Source organism: Phyllobates terribilis, unplaced genomic scaffold, assembly GCF_046119375.1.
Source record: "Phyllobates terribilis strain yellow unplaced genomic scaffold, ASM4611937v1 Scaffold_8__6_contigs__length_399053987, whole genome shotgun sequence".
In the NCBI taxonomy this organism is placed as follows: domain Eukaryota; kingdom Metazoa; phylum Chordata; class Amphibia; order Anura; family Dendrobatidae; genus Phyllobates; species Phyllobates terribilis.
The window spans coordinates 140889812-140909151 of NW_027362768.1; the positions used below are offsets into that span (position 1 = coordinate 140889812).

At 42.1% G+C, this 19340-nt stretch overlaps 1 protein-coding gene across 3 annotated transcripts in view; it reads left to right on the top strand.

Moving 5' to 3' along the window:
• COP1 (COP1 E3 ubiquitin ligase) overlaps positions 1–19340 on the top strand; it is a 193050-nt gene that overhangs the window by 66982 nt on the left and 106728 nt on the right. For all 3 annotated transcript variants that reach the window (XM_073643375.1, XM_073643376.1, XM_073643377.1), the window contains one exon: positions 9434–9577. In XM_073643375.1, the coding sequence (XP_073499476.1) occupies positions 9434–9577 (144 nt within the window). The remainder of the gene's footprint in view (positions 1–9433; positions 9578–19340) is intronic.

Genomic DNA, 19340 nt, shown 5'->3' on the forward strand with positions numbered 1-19340 from the left:
TAGTTTACTGCCTGTTACCTAGGTTGCCAGCCACCTCTTCAGTTTATCAGAAGTGGCCTGTTTCCTAGGCCAGGAGCACAGCGCCAACAAGCTCTTTATCTCTAGAGCTTGTAAGCGCTGATCTGAAGCCACCCGGACATTAATCTATTGTGTATCAGCGCCTTAAAGCTTTCATCCAATAAAACTGTCATGAAAACCTTTGAAAAGTCAACACATTTTTTGCGCAACACAAGGCTGCCATTTTCATCCGACACACTGGGTGAAGCTGGGGCGGGACAGAGGCGCGACAACTCCCGCTGTTGAAGTTCATGATGAACAATGGTTTTCCTTACACCACAAATCTTACTCCAGTCCTACCCTGGAGTAAGATTTGTGGTAGGGCGCACATGACACTTTGCACCTCGCCTGACTCATTAAGAGGCGTGCACCTCTTAATCTGGCACCTTGCACTCCACCGCACCCCCTCAACGCTGGTCTTCATGAATTGGGGGCCTTTAAGGTGCATTTACACTGCACCCTTAACGTGAATGAGTATTCCTAGCAACACTCTCTTTTCACAATAATCTTTCAGTTTAAGGCTATGTTCACATGTCCAGTAATCATCTGTAAGAACGGATCCAGCAGCAATCCGTTGACCATAAATGTTGTGCAGACACAACTTTTTTTTCTCCAGTAAAAAAATTAAAAATGATTTCAACTGAATGTGTTTTTTAACATAGAAGTCTATGGAAAAAAGGATCCGTTAGCCCTTTCATTAGAAGGATCAATGGGGGTCACAAATGTCATCCTCACTGATCACAAAGGGACGGCACATCCTACAGATACTGTGAATAACGCTCTGCGGGGTCACACATTGACAGTGGAGCCACTTATTGAGACAGATTTTTATTATTCTGGACCGGTCTCGGCGCATTGCTTCGTATCATTCTAGTGAAATAGTTACGTTTTGAAGCTATAAATAATTATTCGTTTATAAAAGGTTCAGCCACGGAATTGTGTAACTGAGAATTTACATATCAGTCTGAACTATGAGGGATGTTGAAAGAAATGATTATGTAAATGTATTCCACCAAAGTTAGAGGAGCACAAAGCACCGGTGGACGGTAAAAAGCCCAAGACTCGGGTGGACGGATCCCTTTCAGCAGCTCCCAGTAGAGGACATTCAGCTCCCGCTCTTTTATGTCCTTTCTTTTATATCCAAGAGTCACTGGCAGTAAGGGCAAGGTCGCAGACAGCGGCTCTCCGCAGGGGGGGCGACCTCTAATTTGCCTTCTTTAGGACGGAGCTGCCTTGGGGAACAGCTGTATTAATCACATATGTGCTGGGTCACCTCTCAAGGCTATGTCCCCACCGTCATGTGCACCGGGTCACCAGCCTTCACTTCTGGATAGGACTAGAGGGATTTTCAGTAGGAGAAAACTCTCAGGTTTAGATATTTATCAGCCAGAAAGCGTTTCTGCGTTTTTACGATTTCCACAAGTAATCTGTGCTTCAGCTCTCACATCAGATGTGTAAGGAAAGGGATCTTCATATAGATAGAAGCACAAGCTGCGGAGATGCCCTCAACATATGCCCTCCTAATCGGAGCCGCAGGATCCTCGTTATTCCAATTAGCCAACACTAATCTATTGCATCATTTCTGCTCAATGGGAAGATTATAAAATGATATAATACGTCTTAAAATAACCAGAAACCTGCAAAGGAAAAAAAAATTCTAACAAGAAAAACACAAAAGAATACTATTCTTATTTCTTTATATATGCAGAATATAGATGTATAGTAGGATAGGGTAAGTAAAGTCTGTGGTCTTTTTTTATTTTTTTATTTATTTTTTTACACAACCTCTTTTAGTATTAGGCTATGTTCACATATTGCGTTTTTGCTGCGTTTTTTTCTGCAGCAAAACCTGATCTCTTGCCAGGAGGTTTGTTCAGGATTTTTCTTGCTTTTTTGCTTGTTTTTTTGCTGCGTTTTTTTTTCACTGTTCTTTTTGTTTCTTTATGCATGTACATAAAGTTCAGTGAAAAAAAAATCAAAAAAATCTCATTCTGGTTTTGGCACAAAAAAAAAAATGCTGAAAAACCTGACACCTGCGTTTTTGGTGCGTTTTTTTCACCACCCATTACTTTCAGTGGGTGAAAAAACGCTGAAAGAAGTGACGTGCTTTATTTTGCAAAAAACCATGCAAAGCACAAAATCCTGATAAGAAAAACAAACAAGATGTGTGCATGAGATTTCTGAAATCTCATAGACTTTACTGACACTGTAAAACGCAGCAGAAAATTTGCATAAAAAAACCGCAAAAACGCAATGTGTGAATATAGCCTTAGACTTCTAATTAGTGTATTTTGGCATGTAGGATATTCCTATTACAAGGTGAAGATCTCACTAGAATTTGGGAAAGAAGTAAAGTTGAGTATCTACTTTGGCTTTAGTTATTGACTACACATTGCCCACCAAGCAACACGGTGACGCCGGCTGGGAGTGGGCTGTAGGGAATGATTGCATTACATCAAAGAGCACCTTCAGTGAAAAACAAGCTCTTCACAATGCACTGGGATCTTAGTGTCTTTTGTGAAGCCTTTCCCTTCAAAGTTCAGGCATTTGTGCTCCAGACCTCTTGTTCTTCCTAATGAACAGGATGCTACCAATGTTACCCCTATAGCGGAGCTGCAGTGGCATCACAATCGCTTCCTCTGAAAGCCTGCCAGTCCACATTAGACCTTCCACTCCCTGAATCCGTCAGCAGGATGTCATACACCAAAGTATTTATATGCGCATGTAGCTCTTTCAAAGACAAGTCCAGCAACACCTTTCCATGGCCAGTCCTTTCCTCCATTGCTAAGATATCCATGTTTGAATTGATATGCAAATGAGCCTGAGGAACTATTTGTAGATCTGAATCCTCTGTCACTCCGGCTCTGTTCCCCGCCCAGTGCTGCCTCCTTCTGCCTGTCGCAGGGCTCCTTAGCCTGAAGTCGCACAGCATAGAGGCTGTCAGTACAGCAGGAGGAGGTGGCGCAGGGTGGGGAATAGAGCTGGAGTGACAGAGGCTTCAGATCTACAAATAGTTTCTGATTTCTCAGTAACAGAGGAACGGGCTGGTCATGTAAACGTATGGCTGGACTTGTCTTTTGGAAGAGCTACATGTGAATATAAATGACTTAGGGGTGAAATCTTGCTGACTGATTGCTTTTAAAACCGTGCTGAGGCTGCTGTAATCACATGACCTCAGTTATTTGTAAACTTACTACAACTTGAATTCCCCTTTTCAGTAAGATGATGAAGCAATTGTAGCTATCTAGTATAAAAATTACACACCTCTCCATTCTTTCTAGGTGGAAAACTTGCAAAATTGGCAGTGTATCAAATACTTATTTTCCCCACTGTATATGTGATTGGGACATGACACTCAACAACCACACCAGAAAACATGTATGTAGCGAGGCTTCCTGCTCTAGCAGTTGTATCTCACCGAGAAGTTCTGCTTTGTTTGTCCAAGTATAATTTCGATGAAGATTAATAAATTGGCTTGAGGTGACCACATTATTATGTTAATATTTAGAGTCCTTTTTTCTTTCTAGTGGGTTTAAACAAATTATCAATAATGATTTTAATGAGAACCATGCAAGATTCGATCACAGGTTCACATGATTGACCATCGTACGTCATACTGCAGGTTTTCATCCCATGATGTTTTTTTGAGAAGCGCTTGTTTTGGCTGCTACTGTTGCATCACTGCATCCTATAAGTATCCATAGTGCTTCTTCCATTATCCAGCAGATGGTGCTGGAAACCTCTAAATACCTAGTGTCCAGAACAAGCCCTCGGGAACAGTGGTGCATTATGGCCATGTCCAACCTCGTAGCTGTACAGAGCTCCGATCCTGCACCCAGACTGAGCCATGGGACTTTACTGTAGCTTTACACATTTCCAACTATAGGACATTATGCCATGTTTTATGTAATAATGTATTTTGGTAATTTTGCCCTATGAAACCATTGCTTCTAGGGCAGAATGCCTGGATAATTAAGTGCAATACAGGGGCACCATATGGTGGTACTTACAATGCCTATGTCTCTACAGTGTGAACTACTGGGTCTCTATCGGACAGTAATGTAGGATGAGGGCGTATTTTTTATTTTTTTTTTGCAGTAATTCAGTGTTGTATGAAGCGACGTTGGCTACAGAATGACTACACATGGTAGTAATTTAGTGCATTGTATTTAAATGATCGATATAATTTCAATATATCAATCATTTCCTCTGATGGTCAGTGCAGTGAGTAACAACATTTCAAAGTAGTTTATTTTCCTAAAATAACATTTTCATGACTAAAAATGACTGACGTGCAGTTCTAGGTGTGTCCATTCTGCCTGCTGTCAAGTGCAATCCATCTCGAATAGAAGAGATGCAGAGGCAGATTTTTATCTCTACAGGAAGTGGGGGCTGGGTCTGTGTACAACTAGTGTGTGTGTGGGGGGGGTGATAGGTCTTTGCCCTTCTACAGGAAATGGGGGCGGGTTTTTATCTCTACAGCAAGTGGGGTCTTTTGTGTCTATTCCCCTGCCTGTCAAGATGCATAGAGGCTCAACAGAATGTCAGGCTTTACAGTACAGGGCAGGCAAGCCATTGGAAAATGGCAGGAGCAATGCCTACTGGGATGTGAAGAAAGGCAAGGTACAGCTCTTATAGTGCTGCCAGAATGACAAAGACCTGCCCATTATGAAAAAGTGGATGTAAAGTCACAGAGCATGATAATTCAGGCAGTTCTGGACATAATAGACTGTTATATGCATTAAAAGAGGGTTCATTTGGTGGGAGGCAGCAAAGCATCTACCTTGGTTTTGGGTAAAATGACAGGTGCCCTGTGAGTAATGTCCATCTGGTGCAGGTGATTTGGGACCGGTTACTGGACGTGCCACCAGGACCAGTGTTTGCTAGGTGACGTCTCTTCTATGATCAGTGGGTTTATAGTCTCCGTTGTCTCTACTTTCTGGATGTAAATAGTCTCCCCTGAAAATGTGCTGAGCTGTTCTGCTTTTCCATCAGTGCTCGGATAATGGTTTCCTGAGACCGAGGTGCGGCAACATATGAGAGAATCTTTAAAGTGCATGAATGATTTAGAGACGCGTAGTAAATTCCTTCTCGTGTCCTTTACATCTTCTGGCTGACGTCCTAAGACGAGCAATGATCTATACATCAAGTCTGGTGTGAATAGCGGCACACAAAGGGAATTCATGAATACATCGTAGAGATCCTTAGGTCAAATTCTCACGTTGTCCTATATGAATGCTCATGTATTATTGAGGTGTATGTGCTGTATACATCGGGTGCTACATGATTAATGTAAAGCTAATAATCAGGGAAGGCTTCTTTATTGGGGCTCTTAGGTCACTATACTAGGGCATTTTCCATAGTGTTTCCTGCACAATTCAGCCTTTGCCATCGCATCAGCAGTGTAAATTGGCATTTTTTTATTTATTGTGCCGATTTTCCCGCATTTGTGTGAAATGAGTTTTTTGGAAATCTCACTGCCAGTGCGCACGTGCCGCCAATTATCCTTGTGAAATATCTAGATGGAAAATCCACTCTATATACTGTACTTTTGCCCTCAATGACATGTGAAGGAAAATAACGAACTTGACTTAGAGGACTTTTAACCGAATTTTTTCATGTTGAAGTGGACACACGATGTAATAATGGCTGAACAGCAGAATAAAACTTTTTTTTCCCCTTTATTTCACCTTTCCATTGCGCAGATATTGGTACCTGATGAGTTAAATTTAGTTTCATTCTAGAATTCTCAGAGTGATGGCATATTGCTAGATTTTGCTGATAATTCCATGTGATCTCTTCTCTTGGACCCCTACTGATCCAGTGAGTTAAAGGGTTATTCCCCAAAAAATCCAACTTATCCCAGTTCATCAGGAACAGAGCAGAAGTGCACAAGCGACGCCTCCATTAATTGACTTATGAGACTGCCGAAAATAGCAGAGTGCTCTACTCAGCAGTCTCGTAGACTATAGATGGAGCGCTGTCAAACATGCGCATTTCTGAATGCCCCATTGTTGGGGTTCTATATCCCCAATCTCTGGATTGCTGTGGGGGGGGGGGTCTCACCCAGAAATCAGCAAGTTAACTGTTTCCTATAGCTATGGGATAACTTGACTTCTATTGAGGGACTAACCGTTTAAAGCAGGGCTGTGGAGTCTGAATCGGAGTCGATATAAAATAAACCGACTCCAACTCCTAAAATATATAATAAATTGGGTACAGTAGTTCAATGCAGTTTGTGGGGAATATTTTTTCATAAGAATTTGGGAAAGTTATGAAATGTCCTATAAATGTCTGTCCTATTCCTGATCTAAGGGTCTAGACTTTTAGCTGAGATGAATCTGTGCTACAGTAAATTTATCAATTAAACATGAGCCGTGTATGAGGGAGTCTGAGTCGGTGTCATGGAAATTGAGGAGTTGGAGTCAAAGTCGGAGGTTTGGCGTACCGACTCCACAGCCCTGGTTTAAAGGGAACCTGTCACCAGGTTTACAGGATCTGCACCATCTGCATTAGTTTATTAGGATCCTAAATAATTGAGTCCTTACAGCTCTGCATCTCTGCAGAAATGAGTTATATACATCGCCCTCTTGTGGTCAGGGTCTTATTGGTGAGTACCAACCTAGCCTCTCTACCTTTGATGGGCTGGGTAAACGGGTTCACAGCAATTCTCCACCGGACTGCTTGGCACTTATTACCAGGGAGATGTTTAATGTTCATCTATGCAGGTATTAATGATCATTTTGTGCCTAATAATTGATTTTTTTTTTTTTTTTTGTTAGTTAACAATCACCAGCTCATTTATCACTGATAGGCGGCCATTTTACAACCGGTGCAATCCCGACATTATATCATCATTTAGAACTCCTCACAGACAGAATAGTAGTCAGCTCCTTTTTGCTGTCCCTTGTCTGGCACTGCCCGCACCTATTAGACGTGGTAACACATTAGAAGAACGCACCTTATTAATGAGCCGCGTGAAATGATTTATTATTTACAGGAGGAGCCACGATGAAGTTTACACCCAAACTATTCCAAGAAAAGTGCACTGAAACTATCCTGGCAGAGCGCACCGCTACCTTCTCTTTAGTGCCTGGAATCACGCTAAGCAGCATATTTACTTGCGATCAGTTGCCCTAATTTCCAAAGCTATAATTGCTGCTCCCTTAGACTGTATTGTCTGTCCACATGCATCATTTGTGACTCGTTTGTCCATTTGCAAGTGGGTCAATGCATTGAGAGGTCACTTCATTTTGTGGAGCCTAAACCTACATCATGGAATAACCCGGACATCAGTTTCTTAATTTTATACAAATAGGGTTTGTTCCTTTTTTTTTTTTTTTTTTTTTTTAGTGGCTGATCTGTGGCGATCCGCTTCTTCAGGGGGTCGTCGTGATGAAGACGACCGCCGACTAAACATCAGTTAATTGTGGTCTTTGTGCATATGTTGACGGTATCTGTAAATGACACCGGTGCACTATTACATTACATGATGGGATGGATAATGTATTGTAGGCTTTATTACTGTTTTGGCATTTCACCAAATCTTCGTCCTTCGTCCTCCGCAGTAATACCTCACATTGACTCTCGTTATGATCCGGGCGCCTTCCACACTGCAGCCCCATTAGTTGCCAACCGGCCGTCTGCTCTCCCTCCATCACTATAACTGATGGCTCCACCACCCTGCTAGGAAGGAATTGCTGTGGACAAGGGGGAAGAATTACTGTGCCTCCCTCACCGGCCAGGCATGTTGCCTTCGGAGGGAATTGGAGCTCCTTTTAAGCCTGTCCAGTCCTCCGCTCCCTCCGGTATTGTCATTATTCTTCCTCACACCCTGAGCCGGTACTAAATCAGCCTGGCTGCAATGATGTGTCATGGGAAGCTAATGGAGCATTGCAGCCAGGGCACTGGAGGAGGGGACGTGTTACATAAAAATAAAGCGTGCGTAAGATGGCGAACAGACAATTATATTGTGTAGCACTGACCTTCAGGGATGTGACCAAAGACTGTCAGAGCTGAGATTGAGTTGGCTCCATGCACAAATCTGCAATTACCAGTGCTGCAATTTAGAAGTGTGGGAATTCTGGCCACGGACCTGCGCGCGCCACCATCAAGGTCTTTCTCGAGGTTTCTGTCAACCTCCAGGTGCTCTCGTCTTTTCCGTCTTCGTCACATAACTAGTGACAGTCTCATATATCATTACGAGTCAAGGTGCTGATGTTGGAAATGTAATTACAGTCCTCATTTAGCAGCAATTAACTTTTATATTAAGAATTTTGGTCAACAAAGTAACAAGCGTGAAACGAGGTTAATATGTGTGGGCAGAATGCAGATTCCACAGATCTATATGTATAGGGGGCATTGGGTGTAAGAATTAACGAGGCATTGGGTAGAGGTGGTCATTGAAGGGGCTGTCCGGCCCGTGAATAAAATAGCGATGTAGAGTAATTAGCGATTCCACTCGCCTAGCGGTCCTCCCTGCCTGCTTGGCTTTCCAATAACAACCTAGTTGATGTTTATTAGCTTCAAAGAAGTATCAGGGACAGATGGAAACGAGGACACTCGATATACAGTGCTGCAGATCTGTCTTTGTGAATTCCTCTTGTTAAGGCTAGTTTTTGACCTGTCTCTTCTGATGGCCATGGGTCTCCTGATCTGAAATCAACAGAACTCAACAGCTTCAAGGACACTTATGAGACTTGCTTTTGGGTCAGGAAACCCGAGAATAGTGTAGACAAGTGACGGTTGGGTCAGGAAACCCGAGGCTAGTGTGGACAAGTGACGGTTGGGTCAGGAAACCCGAGGATAGTGTGGACAAGTGACGGTTGGGTCAGGAAATTCGAGGATAGTGTGGACAAGTGACGGTTGGGTCAGGAAGTTCGAGGATAGTGTGGACAAGTGACGGTTGGGTCAGGAGACCCGAGGATAGTGTGGACAAGTGATGGATGAGTCAGGAGACCCGAGGAAAGTGTGGACAAGTCACGGTCCAAAACAACCATTTTATTGATTTTAATTTTTTTGACAATCAACTGATCTGAAACACCTCATGTTGTCACGGAGGCAAGTTGCAGGCAGCCTTTTATTGCCTCTGGAGAGGCCAAATATCACATTTTATGGCTGCCTTTCCAATGAGTGTCTCATTGCGCTTTTTTTATTTTTTTTTATAGTCTTCTCTCCAAACTATGGAATTAGCTAGTCTTTGTGAGAGAACCATTTTAATTAGGGCAGCATTTTATAGGTGTCACTAATGTATCAGCGGTCTGTTGCAATAATTCACTCTCTGCATGGAAACATGTTCTCCTTAATTCTTTTTTTTTTTTTTTTTTTTTGCGTTTTGATTTATGTTTTTAATATGCATTTCCTCTTGTTTTCACAGCATAGAGTTTGACAGAGACTGTGACTACTTTGCCATTGCCGGTGTGACCAAGAAGATCAAGGTGTATGAGTATGGCACAGTCATTCAGGATGCCGTGGACATCCATTACCCTGAGAACGAAATGACCTGTAATTCTAAAATCAGGCAAGTCCTTTCATTATTATGCTCTTAGAGGGTGACTGTACCTGCGCTGCCTGTTGTTGAGTGACTGTGGTGTCCTATGACATCTAACGCCTATCCACAGGATAGATCATGAGTGTGTGATCGCTGGGACCCCCACAGGTCACTAAATGTGGGTCTTGATCTCCTTTTTGTTATTACTGTAGTTGGAGTTTGAATGGAGTGGCATGGCCGTGCATGCACGCTGCCATCAGATTCAATGGAGGAGATGTGAAAATATATTAAAGAAAAATGTAGTTGTTATATAGCAGCTCAGTAGTCTCTCTTTTAGACAGTTTTCATTGCAAGGGATAACCGGGTATATGGTATTAATGACCTATTCTTAGGAAAGGTCATTAACTTCATCCCGACCGTGCGTTTTGTTTTTTTTTCCCTCCTTTTTTTATTTTTTTCGTCGACATAGAAGTATGTGGGTTGTGTTTCAAGGGATGAGCTGTGGTTTTGAATGACACCATTCATTTTATTATGCAATGCACTGGAAACAAGTTGTAAAAAAAAAAAAAAAAAATGTCAGAAATTTGTTAAAATAAATACAATTGTGAGACCCCTAACTTTACTTTTGTCGTTGTTGTTCAGCTTTGTGAGGGCTTGTTTTGTGCGTGGAAAGCTGATTATTTTATTGATACCGTTTTGGTAAATCTACAAAGTTTTGATTGTTTTTTAGGGTGGTGCAGCGGTAAATAAAAAAACACAATTTTGGCTCTTATTGGGGTGTTGTATTTTTATTTTTATCTTTTCAATGTTTGCTGTAAGTGTTAATTTTTATACCAAATGTTTGAGGTTTTTTTTCTTATTAAAGGAGAACAGGGTCATGATTCAAATGTGGGTTTTTTTCTTCATAATTTTTTTTTTTTTTTTTTTATTCCTTCATTTTCCAGTCCACTTGGGGGACTTCAACCTGCCTCTTCTATACACAACAATGCAACTGTGTTGCATTTTATACTCAAAAAATAAAGTTCTCCTATGAAGCCCACACCCAGTCTGGGACAAAGATGACAGCCATAGAGATCTATAGCAGGATTCCGGTGCCGCCGTGACAGCCCATCAGACTCCCGCAATTGCGTTGCGGGGGGCCCATGGAAGTTGTGCACTCACTACTGATTTTGCTATTTAAGTGCCACTTGTTGGTGACAAGCCATGGAAGAGCGCTCTGTGCCCTGCTGTTACAGGAGGATGTCGGGTGTACAGCACAGGGCTGTGGCGTCAGTAAGCCAAACCTCCAACTCCCTCATACATGGCTGATGTTTGTGATAAATTTACTGTAGCACAGATTCATCTCCGCTAAAAGTCTAGAACCTTAGATCAGGAATAGGACCGACATTCATAAGACATTTCATTTCTTTCCCAAATTCTTATGAAAAAATATTCCACACAAACTGCATTGAACTACTGTACCCAATTTATTATATAGTTTAGGAGTCGGTCCATTTTATACCGACTCCACAGCCCTGGCGGCCATGCCGCTCCATCCAAACTTGAGAAGGAACGGAGGCTCGAGACCAGCGTTCTGGTGACCGGTCTGGGTCCCGTAGAGGGGCTTGACAGTAGTCAGGCGACCTGTGACTAATCGTCAATGTCGTGTTCTTCCGTGAAACTACCATGACAGACCTGAAGAAGGTCGCAATCATCCGTCTTACCCCAGCATGAGCTGAGGGTTGGTGCCGGTATCTCCTGCTCCTTGAGTTGCGCATTGAGAGTGAGCTCCGATCACAATTCCCCCATCTGCTTATCAGATCAGTGTGTGATACAGATCTGCTCCCGTCACTAATCTGCGGCGTGCCAGCTGTCCCCCGAGCCCTGACTGCCTCCTGTGTACCAGCAGTGTACTTGGAGCAGCGCCACACACCAGCTGCATCACCCATTCTCTTCACCTGCTTCCTGAACAGATTTATCCCCTGTCTCTTTTTCCAATCTCTTATTCACAGCAAGGTCCCCAGGGAAATACACTTCATTCTCATTTTGTGTGGATTCCTCCAGCAGAGCATAGAGACATTTAGTATAAAAACGCACGTCCGTACGTATGGGCGAGCAAGGTGGGTGCTTGCAGCAATGCACTGTACAGTCCCTGGAAAAGCCTTAGTCCAAGCGGGACCTGACATCTGACTGCAATTGAGTCCTACACAACGGACCTAGAAAGAATATAAATGCTGGGTGGTTGTAGTAAGAGGGCTCCTGTTACTGCTCGGAGGAGCGGTCAGCGAGCGCTCCTGCCATCTTAGTTATTACTTGTATATGATTTCTGCTCGTGCTGTCACTCTGTTATTCCTCCTCTTCCCAGGTCCAGTGCAGCCTCTCCTCTGATGCAACAATTTTTGTTGTCCGGCTGCGGCGGTGAAGCCACAACTGCTGCGCACTTGACTGCTGCAGCCAATCACTAAGATCAGCGACACTAAATATTACTAAAATAATTTCAATCCCTGAGAACCCATTTAATAGGTCATAAAATGGCCAAATGATAACCGGCAGCTTGTACTTTTAACTTTCCCCTCTGCTCAGAGTGAATCCCCATTTATCCATCACAACAAATGGGACTGTCGGAAACAGCCGAGCGCTTCACTCGCGTTCTCCTGCGCCCCACGGGACCCCTTGTTCTCTGCTCCGTCCTACAGAAGCGTGATTCAGAGTTCATTTCTATGAAAATAAAAGTTCCTATGGCACGGAGGGTACAAGGTTGTCATCAAAGTTGTTGGTGATTTAATTTCCATCACTAGGTCAAAATAAAGTTCAGAGTCACAGTTAAGGATTGGTCTTGATGTGACTGTGGGTTTTGCAGCCAGTGTGCAGCACTATTCACATGTGTTTTACGGTATATTTTGTTGCAGATTTAGCTGCTTTGTAAAGGGTGAAATCAACGACTTTTGTACAAGAATGCGCCCAATCAGCGCTGGTGTCGCTGTCACCGCCTTCAGACAAACTGAACATGAAGAGGAAAACTGGGATCAGCTGCAGCCCTGGCTTAATCTTCATGATCAGTTTGTACGAAGGCGGGAACAGTGACGCCAGCGCTGATTGGGTGCCGGGCATCACATGTCATTCCACCACATCACAGCCGCGGGACCGCGAGTACAGACACCGCTGGAACGGAGTCGGCACGGGAGGGGAGTATAGGTGTTTTTTTTTTTTATTTTACCGGGGCCGAACATTTAGTTTAGAAGGGGTTGTCCTATTAGTGGACAACCCCTTTAAAGGGGTTGGCCAGCCTTAATCTAGAAGTCTGTTGTTAGTCTGTGATTACAGACTTGTGAATCCTCACACCGCTCACTGTGAGGATTTTGCAACACCAGGAGCGGGTGGTCATGTGACTGCAAATATGCGATTTGCATACTTCCAGCCACATTCCTACTAGACTAGACTGCATTAAGTGAGGCCCTCCCACCTAGTCGGCATGTGACCACATGTATCCAAATCTCATACTTGTGGTCACACGTCCGACGCTGGTAAATGAGAATCCTTACAGTGCGCATAGAAGGACTGCAGACTTTTAGCCTAAGACCAGACAACCCCTTTAAAGAGGACCTGTCACTCGCCATAAATGTGTAATTCTTTTAACCTGGTGGAAATGCCGCTGTTCTCCTGAACCCGGCGCTTTTTTTTTTCTTTTGTTCCTGCTCTTCTCCATTCATAAGATATGGCCCCCTTTATTCTAAATATAGTCTTATTTAGCCAACTAACCCTAGTCTTCATGAAGTTGCCCACTGAATAGTTAAAGACCGCACCCATTTGGCTAGAATTATTTACAAGGAAGAGGAGACCATATCTCAGGAATGGAGAGGAGCAGGAACAATAGACAATCATCGCCGGATTCAGGAGATCAGCGGCATTTACACCAGGTTAAGAAATGCATATTTATGGCAAGTGATAGGTCCCCTTTAAATGAATTTGGGGTCTACAGATGAAGCTCACTGTTGTCTTATGACCGGTTGGCAGGTCTCTCTCTAACGGCGTTAACATATTGCATCTCTTAACCTTGTCTGATATAATTCGAGGTCAGCGTGTAGGTGTCCACTGTGAATATTGAGAGAGGATCTCCATTATTCCTCCAGTTCATCAAATCCATCAGTTCACTTGGAGACAGGACAGATGCTGCTGATTCCTTATTAAAATGCTGGAAAGTGACCAACAAATGTGCTGTGCAAACTCCGAGAGGTCGTTCATTGACAGTGTTATCCCAGCGATGGCCTCGTAACAGCCACCTTCTCATTTTTCTGCGTCTAGGTATAATGTCTATTTTTACAAAATGAACCAAAATATGGTGCTCTCTTTTTTTTTTTTTTTTGGATTTCATGTGCCTCCTTCTTGTAGGATGATTTGCTTTTGTGAACACAAGGGATAGTAATACATCTCTATTAGGACACCGACAACCAGCCTACTGACTACCCTTAAACACCTGTAGGCATATGATAGGTTGATACTTAGAGGACCTATCACAAAAAGTGACAGAAGATGAAATTTCAATATTTCTCAAATATACTGTGTTTGTAAATCACAAGATTTCGTTCAGTATCCGGTTTTAATCTCATTTTACCAGAATTTGTACAAAATCCGGTGAGATTTTCTTCTCTGGGAGATGGCAGCGGTCATGGGGGAGCTGATTCTATATATTTTATTGTTTTGGGGGGGTGGGGGGTGCAAAAATATAAGTGAAGTACAAATATGTTAAAGCGAAATGCAAATGTGACAAAAGTTTTCCATTTCTCCCACCAAGAGCCTATACTTTACATCGTACAGAATGTTATTTATCAGCCATGTAATAAGATGTCCCTGTTTATTACACAGCTCCGGTACAGGAAGGGAGGATATAGCCGCTTGTAAAGGGTTAATCTGCAAAAAGAGGACATAGCTGCTGCTTAAAGGTTAAAGGGGGGGAAGGGTCCGAAGGCAAAACATTTTTTTCCTAACTTCCTATCATTTTAGTCACATAATCTAAGCTATTTTCTAATATACCTTAAAAATTCCATACCGTTTCCTATTTCCTGCCTGATAATGTATCGTTTGAAACAAGTGTCACTGATGGCGCTTCGTTTCAAGGAGGAAACATGGGCTGTCACAATAAGACGAAAAACATGGCACTCTAGATGACTCAATAAATTTTGAGAATTTAATAGCAGAAAAAGTAGTAAATAACAAACGTTTCAGTCATGTAAGACCTTCCTCAGTGTACAGAAACGCTTGTTGTAAGATACCACACAGTGGTTTATATAGAAGCTGGACCTCACCTCTCATTTATGTCCACTACTGAAATTTCTGTACACTGAGGAAGGTCTTACATGACCGAAACGTTTTTCTGCTTCTTTTTCTACTATTAAATTCTCAAAATTCATTGAGTCATCTTGAGTGCCTGGTTTGTCGTCTTATTGCTCTGGGGTTGGACCCTACTTGTGCACCGATCTGCCACAGGGGTGCATGCGGTAACCTACCATATTTAGGGGCTGGAGTAACTGTAGGGAGTTTTTAAAGCAAGTATATTTGAAAATCACCTAAAATTATGAGACTAAATAAGGCAGGGAGATGGGAGGAAAATGCTTTGCCTTTGGACCACCCCTCTAATCTACTCGAAAATGAAATGGCTACTTGTAAAGAGTCAATTGTAGACACACACACTCACACTCACACTCACACACACACACACACACACACACACACACACACACACACACACTCACACACTCACACACACACACACACACACACACACACACACACACACACACACACACACTCACACACTCACACACTCACACACTCACACACTCACACACACACACACACACACACACACTCTCTCTCTCTCACACACACACACACACACACACACACACACACACACACACACACACACACACACACTACATCCAGCAGGAGCTGTGTTTGACCTCATTATCACAAACTTTCCCGGGAGGCGATGGGTGCTCTTTTAATTTCTTATACAGTTTGACAGTATATTCATCTTTCAATGAAATTAAGTGAATTGGAGAGATGAAAAATCTTTTTTTTTTCTCTAAAGTTATAAGGAAGCACTAATACTTTTTGAGCTCGATATGTCAGGATTGTTTTTTATTTAATAGCAGAACATTATATTGTAGATATTATTGTTGCTGTTCCCTTTTGACTCTCGTCAATGATTTTCTTCTGCCGGTGCCTCTGTGCACACAGGTGTAATTATGGGACTACGTGTGGGTGGACAAACACTTCAGGGATGTACTTATCCCCTCGTCTGCCGTCTCATGTATTTTGCCCGGTGTTCCTTTTTTTTTTTCCTTTTTATAATCATAATTACGCTCTTGACTGCACATGTCTGAGCTTTTTTATTGACTGTAGTCACTTTTCTGCCATCACCTCCTTTATTGGCCATTTTTCAGTCCATGTGATTTGTCATTATATACAGTGTATACATACAGTCATATGAAAAAGTTTGGGCACCCCTATTAATCTTAAGCTTATTGTTTTATAAACATTGGTGTTTTTGCACCAGCTATTTCAGTTTGATATATGTAATAACTGTTGGACACAGTAATGTTTCTGCCTTGAAATGAGGTTTATTGTACTAACAGAAAATGTGCAATCTGCATTCAAACAAAATTTGACAGGTGCATAACTATGGGCACCTCACCAGAAAAGTGATATTAATATTTAGTAGATCCTCCTTTTGCAAAAATAACAGCCTCTAGTCGCTTCCTGTAGATTTTAATGAGTTCCTGGATCCTGGATGAAGGTATTTTTGACCATTCCTCTTTACAAAACAATTCCAGTTCAGTTAAGTTTGATGGTCGCCGAGCATGGACAGCCCTCTTCAAATGATCCCACAGATGTTCAATGATAATCAGGTCTGGGGACTGGGATGGCCATTCCAGAACATTGTAATTGTTCCTCTGCATGAATGCCTGAGTAGATTTGGAGCGGTGTTTTGGATCATTATCTTGCTGAAAGATCCTTCCCCTGCGTAACTTCAACTTTATCACTGATTCTTGAACATTATTGTCAAGAATCTGCTAATACTGAGTGGAATCCATGTGTCCCTCAACTTTAACAAGATTCCCGGTGCCAGCATTGGCCACACAGCCCCAAAGCATGATGGAACCTCCACCAAATTTTACTGTGGGTAGCAAGTGTTTTTCTTGGAATGCTGTGTTTTTTTGCCGCCATGCATAACGCCTTTTTGTATGACCAAACAACTCAATCTTGGTTTCATCAGTCCACAGGACCTTCTTCCAAAAAGAAATTGGCTTCTCCAAATGTGCTTTTGCATACCTCAGCCGACTCTGTTTGTGGCGTGCTTGCAGAAATGGCTTCTTTCGCATCACTCTCCCATACAGCTTCTCCTTGTGCAAAGTGCGCTGTATAGTTGACCGATGCACAGTGACACCATCTGCAGCAAGTTGATGCTGCAGCTCTCTGGAGGTGGTCTGAGGATTGTCCTTGACTGATCTCACCATTCTTCTTCTCTGCCTTTCTGATGTTTTTCTTGGCCTGCCACTTCTAGCCTTAACAAGAACTGTCCCTGTGTTCTTCCATTTCCTTACTATGTTCCTCACAGTGGAAACTGACAGGTTAAATCTCTGAGACAGCTTTTTGTATCCTTCCCCTGAACAACTATGTTGAATAATCTTTGTTTTCAGATCATTTGACAGTTGTTTTGAGGAGCCCATGATGCCACTCTTCAGAGGAGATTCAAACAGGAGAACAACTTGCAAGAGGCCAGTTTAAGTAGCTTTTCTCATGATTGCATATACCTGGCTATGAAGTTCAAAGCTCAATGAGGTTACAAAACCAAAAAAAGTGCTTTAGTAAGTCAGTAAAAAGTAGGTAGGAGTATTTAAAACAAGAAAATGATAAGGGTGCCCATACTTATGCACCTGTCAAATTTTGTTTGAATGCAGATTGCACATTTTCTGTTAGTACAATAAACCTCATTTCAAGGCAGAAACATTACTGTGTCCAACAGTTATTACATATATCAAACTGAAATAGCTGTTGCAAAAACACCAATTTTTATAAAACATTAAGCTTAAGATTAATAGGGGTGTCCAAACTTTTTCATATAACTGTATATATTTTTTTAAAGTGACCCTTTAAAATAAAGCAAAAAAAAGGCTCTGCCTTTGTTGTACTTGGATCTTGTCCTGCCTTAGATTCCATTGGGTCCATTTGGACCTGAGCAGTGTGTTATGACCCCACCTGGGAACTTAAACAAGAAATGTTTGTCTTTAGCACATATGGACTGCGCAGAATCTGCACTTGTCACTTTGTTGCATTAGACCCATCATGAAAGCAATTGTGTGATCTATTTTCCTAAATCAGGAATCACTGATGATCATTGTAGGTCCTGATGATCAACAACAGATGGCCACAGTTTACATTTCCTGCACTGGCCACTATAGGCGAAATGTGGTATTGCAAGGTGCCTATTTAAAAACGTACACGGCTGTTTGTAAAGTTAGTCACCCTCGGTCCTCCAGAGTGGGTGCCACTTGGTCCTATCTAATAGGGAATCCCTAACAGGGGACTTCTTTCTATGATGTCTATGCACTGTAATAAGCCAATGCATTGATAATCTAATACTTGTTTGTCACCTAGTGTAGTTATCATTATTAAGATGTTTGGCCCAATTCCCAATGGTATGAAATCAAAGATGCTCTTTTTTTTCCCCCTCCTTTTTTAGAGCAAAAAGTCATATGGTCCTTTTAAAAAAATATTGCATGTTACTCATCATCTGCACAAAAAATAAAAATGTAGACATACTTTGTTCTCCACTAGAGTACTGGAATACAGTTGCGGAAACGTTTTGCAAGATTTAGAAAAGTTGCAAATAATGAACTAGCCTAAAACATCTGGATAACTTACAACGTAAAGATCATTTAGGAACATTTTGTGTTTGCTGGAAACCCTCTTTGCACATCAGATTTTGTGGGCAATCGAGTCTCCTACTGGCTGCGGTTATTAAATCCCGAATTGGCCCTTTCTAAAAACGGACAAAAACAGGTAAAATTAACTTAAAAGAAATGTGCGATTAAAATAATAAAAAAGGATCAAACGTAAGGCACTATTAGACTCGTATTTAATCCTGGAAAAAAAAATGCAAAGACTGATAAATCTGGGCTATTTTCTGTACTTTCAGTTTGGACAGATGGACTCTTTTTAAAGAGTTTTTTCTATGTAATCATAAAGCAGCATAATGTAGGGGCCGAGACCCTGATTCCAGTGATGTCACTTTACTGGTCTGTGTTTTGCTGTTTTGTCAGCAGGAGATTATCAATACCAGGACTAGGTGTCTCTTGCCTCCTGGTCCAGCCACGCCCCCACCACTGATTTGTAGCTTGCTGTCTGGCTGCTTTCTGTGTACACTATATACAATCAGTGGTGTGGGCGGGGTTATACAGGGCTCTGCATTCAGAGATCTGCAGCAGAGAAGACAATGATTGTGTTACAACTGCTTCACCCAGTAAGCTAAGTGATACATTACTGGAATCAGGGTCTCTGTCTCTACATCATGCTGCTCTCAGATTACATGGTAACAGTCTGCAAATAGATCCTTGTACAGTTATCCTAGTAAGTTATATGAGCAAATGGAAAGCTGATGCCAGTTGTGAGGGTTAAATGGGTTTTCTGTGAATTTAATACTGATAACCTATTGTTAGGATATCAGAGTGGTGGATTATTTTTATCAGGAGGGTCATCTGTTTTTCACATACGTGGACAAATAATAATAATAATAAAAAGTCTGTGTTCT